Here is a 4,908-nt window from a genome sequence, read left to right on the forward strand (position 1 = left end):
ACTACCAACTACTGACAAAAAGAATAGTTTTCCCCAAACAGAAATAACTCCCAAGCTGTGTAAAGTTTCCCACACCAAAAGTAGGCTATTGCCTCTTTTAACCGATATGGAATTACAGTTTATGCAGGTCCAATGTTCACTTCACCCACACAGCAGATCTGACCTGCTGATATGAACTGTCCCAGAAGCCTGGCTCCTTCTGCCAAGGGTATATGCTTTTCTGTCTGTGACATAACACAAATAAATCTGTGGTTGCTGCCCAGTGGAAAGAAACAAATACCTGACACCAAACCACTCAAGTTACATTGGAGGGCAATATTCCAACATCAGAAAGCCCAAGTGTACCATATGCAATGGCTGAGCCACACAAAACGCTCAACTAGGGCAACATCTTTTACAAAGATGGGAATTAAAGGATAATCTATTAAGCACAAGTGATAAATAACTTGTCCACGTGTACAATGAGGGTTGCCCAACATGTACACAAATACATGGAACACTGAACGCCATCTAGGACAACCACCATCTCCTAAATGTTTCTGTAGACTTCCCCATAGATTTGGCACAGATAAGCTCCTGAGCTCAGGGGTAGACAAATGAATATGGAATTCAGGAACCTGTCTGTCCAATCCAGATTTTATTTAGGAGTCAGTTCCATTGAGAACAACTAGAGAAAACCTCAAAAGGTTGGAAGCCAGCTGTAATTTTGGAATTTGTCCAGCCCTGTCCCAAGAATTTACCAGCTAGGTTAAAACACATGCCGTGGCTGGTAACGTGGTAGACTTGACTGTTGGGCATGCAGCCCCTGATTGTATGAAGCGAAGCCAAGCCCAAATTAGGGACAATTCTACAACAAACTTAATAGAAAGGTTGGAACTTTAAAATGATAACCTTTCTGCTTTGATTGATGGCCAACATGGTACGTGAACAAGTAGCGCAAAGCAAATGAGCATTCACAAATTCCAAAAAGACTTCAAAGCTCTTTGGCAGCTGGAGGCCATAGGCTGCCCAGACCTGTATATTAAAGAACTGCAGATGAATCAGTTTCTAAAAGATTTAAAAAAAGGAATCTGGACCACATTTTTTGGCATCACCTTAGAATTGTCAAAAGCTAAAAAAGGAGGAAGCAGTTTGCTCAAGAGAAAACCCTTCCAAGTGATCATATACAGACAGAGTTGAATACTAAATCTAAACCACAAAGAACAACGAGGTTGTGCACATTACAGTAACCTATAGCAATAAAGTAACACAAGGAATCCATATAGAAAAGCTAGGTGGTTTCTGCGTTGATGCATATTGCATTAGACCTGTTGCCCTATCGATATCTAGAAAGATCTATTATACAGCGCATTGCTGGGAAATGCGGGGACGTACGGGGAAAGAGAAAGCAAGGTATGCACCTTAGCTTTACACTACATGGAAACAGATCAAAGTACCGGAATCTCAACAAGCCGGCAACCTTTGAACGGTTCCACATTCAGCAGGTTCACCGGTCAGAACAACACAAAAACAGGTCACACGGCTGGCCGGGGCAAGGCACGATAACAGCACATCCCCCAAAAAGCTCCAGGGCACGCCATGCAAACCTGCAGCCCTCACAGGGTTAACACAAGCACCCAGGAAGAATCTAATCTCAACTGCACATCATTGGACACATCCAGCCCTATTAGGCTGATTGTAACTGACATAGATTTTGGCACCCAGTGTCTCGCAGTCTCAAAACATGTTTTGTTACATTCCAAGGGGGATAATTTGTGACCGGTTTGTCACTGCAATCGTAGACCTGAATTGTACTCAAGAGCTTCACAGCGTGCAAATCATTAACAGAGTCATTTAACAAGGGGATAAAGATTTTAAAATTTAGAGGGGGGCACCTGCTTATAGCACTGCTCAGCAGAGAGTATATGGTATATATGGGTCATGTATCATCAATAGAGCTTATAGGGTCAATCCACACTCAACTGTTCCATTTCATAAGGTCTCGTTGCATTAGGGCAGCACATGCATTATGAATGGGCCACCAATGCACCATGAAAAAAAGCATGCATGACCCTTTAACGCATTGCATCACAATGCACCATATATGCAATGGACTCCAGTCTACCATGAGTTAGGATGCCAATAATAACCAAATGGCACCGCAATGCACATAGCCATGTTTGGCACAAGTGTGAGTAAGCTCTAAGTGAAGGTGAAATAGGTCACAATCATATCTGCTAGAGATCAGGTGTCAGCGTGCGTCAAGATCAATGACAAATGTTTATGGCAACAACATAAATGGCCACAAATGCATTTCAACACAGAGCAATAACCAGACAATCTACTGAGCAAAGACCCAACTGCTGCCATGGCAGACCAAATGGCCTGGAGGAGAGGAGGCCCTAGCTATATCCTGGGTACGACACACAATAGTTTACCCAGATGAGAGTGGAGCTTGGTCAACGCATGGTAAAATCAACGACTCCAGAATCTAGTAACCCCTATCAAACAGCTATCGATGTGAAGGTGCCCAAAAAGCTCCCTACCCTATTATACAGGATTTATATAGCACCAACAGTTTGCACAGCGCTTTACAATATAGACTAGTAATGCTGCAATAGTGGTGGGGAAAGGGTTGCAAGTTTCTTGTGTTCTCTCACTACTGGGGTCCTGTTGATACCATAGTTTTGCGTTTAACGCACTTTACCTTGCATTTAGTGCAACACTATGATGTGAATGGGCCCTTAAAGCTGCACCTATGCATTATAACGCCAGCAGCTTCAGCATTTGAAAGTTTCAGCATGCCCCCGACAGCTGAGGCCTGCAGTTCCACCAAAGCTGGACATGCTCAGGTATCTCTTGGCACATGCAGCCCTTCTTCCAACCTTCCCGAAGTCATACACACGTCATCTGTAAAGTTGCATAATAAAACGCACCTTGAAGCCCCCTCTAGCTTAACCCTCCGTTTTGTCCTTAGATCCTTTTGATATACCCACTAGATTAATGTGCGGTTTTCCCCAGCCACGACCTTCCCCCTAATCGTGCCTCCAGCATAAGGCACAAAGCATTAGCTGTGCAACTAGCAGAGATGTCAGCGGAAGACGTCAGCAGTGGGTGTCAGTTTCACCACCGGCGCTGGGAAAGTGTGACCGCACAGAGGCCCAGGCGCTGACCATTAGCACACAATGACATGCTTGGCTGAGCTGACAACTCTCAGTGACTGGGAACGGGGATGGGGGATGTAGGGGGTGGGGAGTGTTACAACATGGCTTGTTTATCCAGCACACAATGTGTGGCATCCCTGCTGGTAAACAAAAGCGCCACAATGCCATCCTGGTGCCAATTACATCCAATTAAATAAATCAGCGTGGACCACCTAAAATAAAAAGGGCTGCCGTCTGTGCACTTAGAGGGACTGAAGATCTGATTAAATATATGATTTAAGATTAGAAAATATTTAGGGCTGGTAATGATTAAAATGTTCGTGTTCGATTAAGCAAACATTTTTTTTAATCGATTAAATTATAACGCACATACAGATCCAACTACATTGGCCTTTACACAAAAGCACAGCAATGAAGTAATAAAATGAACTCAGATCACACTAATCCAGCACGTTATAAATCTCACGTGCCCCACTCAATATGGCCGCCGCTTGAGTGGGGCAACTCAGAATAACGTGCTGGATTAGTGTGATCCTAGTTCATTTTATTACTTCATTGCTGTGCTGTATGTGTATAGGATAATGCCTTGGCTGGCGCTCGTGCAGAAAGTTCCTTGGGCCCAAGTGGCTCCGTCGGCTAACGAAGGGGGGAGGAGTCCGGTGACATCACCAGACTCCACCCCCTTCCCTTCGTTAGTCGTCACGGACATCGACGTCGGGACTCCCGGAAGCCGGCGGAGAGATGAGTGTTTTCATTAGCGATCAAAATTATTTTAATCGATCAAAAAGTTTAACGATTAAATCGAGAAATTCATCTTTAATTTCCACAGCCCTAAAAATATTTCCTTTGCCTTAGTGGTGTGGGAGCACTCAGTTTTGATGCCAATCCACCATCAGCTCGAGAGGCAATCCCCTGTGACCTAGCAGGCACCCCGTCTCCCCTATGACCTAGCAGGCACCCCTATGTCCTATGCTGCAACAGGCACCCGAGTCCACATGATCTGTGCAAGCACCTGATTCAAGTTTCAGTTGCCCACTAATATGGCACACTGCAGTTCTAGTACTTGGGCACATGGAGGCGTGCTATTGGACAACATGTGTCCTGTGCAAGACTGGGGCATCTCGCCAACTTGTCAGGCGGCAAGGTCCTTGATAACCCATCTGGCATCACACTGTGCTCCCCATAACCTAAGCATTCTAGGTTCACTAGCTTGATCAGAAAAGTAAAAAAAAAATGCACTTAAACAAAACAAACCTTCAGAAACCATCAGATTTGGTCTGGTCTCTATTCCATCCTTATTAGGGCCTTGGTACCTCAGAGCATGCGGGGGGAGGGGGGAATGGAAAAATGATAAACTTTTTAATCTTAAAATTTGCTCCATGGCATAAACTTACCTTTTCCAGGCCATTTTTTTTTTTAACCCCCCAAAAAGCCAGTAATCCACATTGTAACATGAGGGGGGGTTAAATGGGTCATTGGGTGCTTTACAGTAAGAGTGGTTATAGAAGGGTGGGCACCAGCTACAGGGGGGCATTTTCCAGAACAAGCCCTATAACACCCGTACCTGTAGCGCAGAGAGCCACAAAAGTCTGGGCGTGTTTGCGGATGATTTGCTTGGTGTCCTCAGTCAGTGACATTTTGTTAAGAAAATGTTCAATAAAGTCGTGAGGGGTGACAGAAGCCATGTCCCATTTCAGCTTATTCAGGATTACCAGCTCCATTAACTGCGGGAGGAAAGAGAAAGAGAAGAGGGGGGGGGGGGGAC

The 4,908-nt window shown here is 44.8% G+C and overlaps 1 protein-coding gene across 1 annotated transcript in view; it reads right to left on the bottom strand.

Moving 5' to 3' along the window:
- The window catches only part of CCND1 (cyclin D1), a 14,897-nt gene that overhangs the window by 7,175 nt on the left and 2,814 nt on the right, over nt 1-4,908 (bottom strand). Inside the window, exon 3 of the mRNA XM_018554520.1 lies at nt 4,708-4,867. Coding sequence (XP_018410022.1) covers nt 4,708-4,867 — 160 coding nt within the window. The remainder of the gene's footprint in view (nt 1-4,707; nt 4,868-4,908) is intronic.

This window comes from Nanorana parkeri, unplaced genomic scaffold, assembly GCF_000935625.1.
Source record: "Nanorana parkeri isolate BGI_ZX_2015 unplaced genomic scaffold, ASM93562v1 scaffold163, whole genome shotgun sequence".
NCBI lineage: Eukaryota > Metazoa > Chordata > Amphibia > Anura > Dicroglossidae > Nanorana > Nanorana parkeri.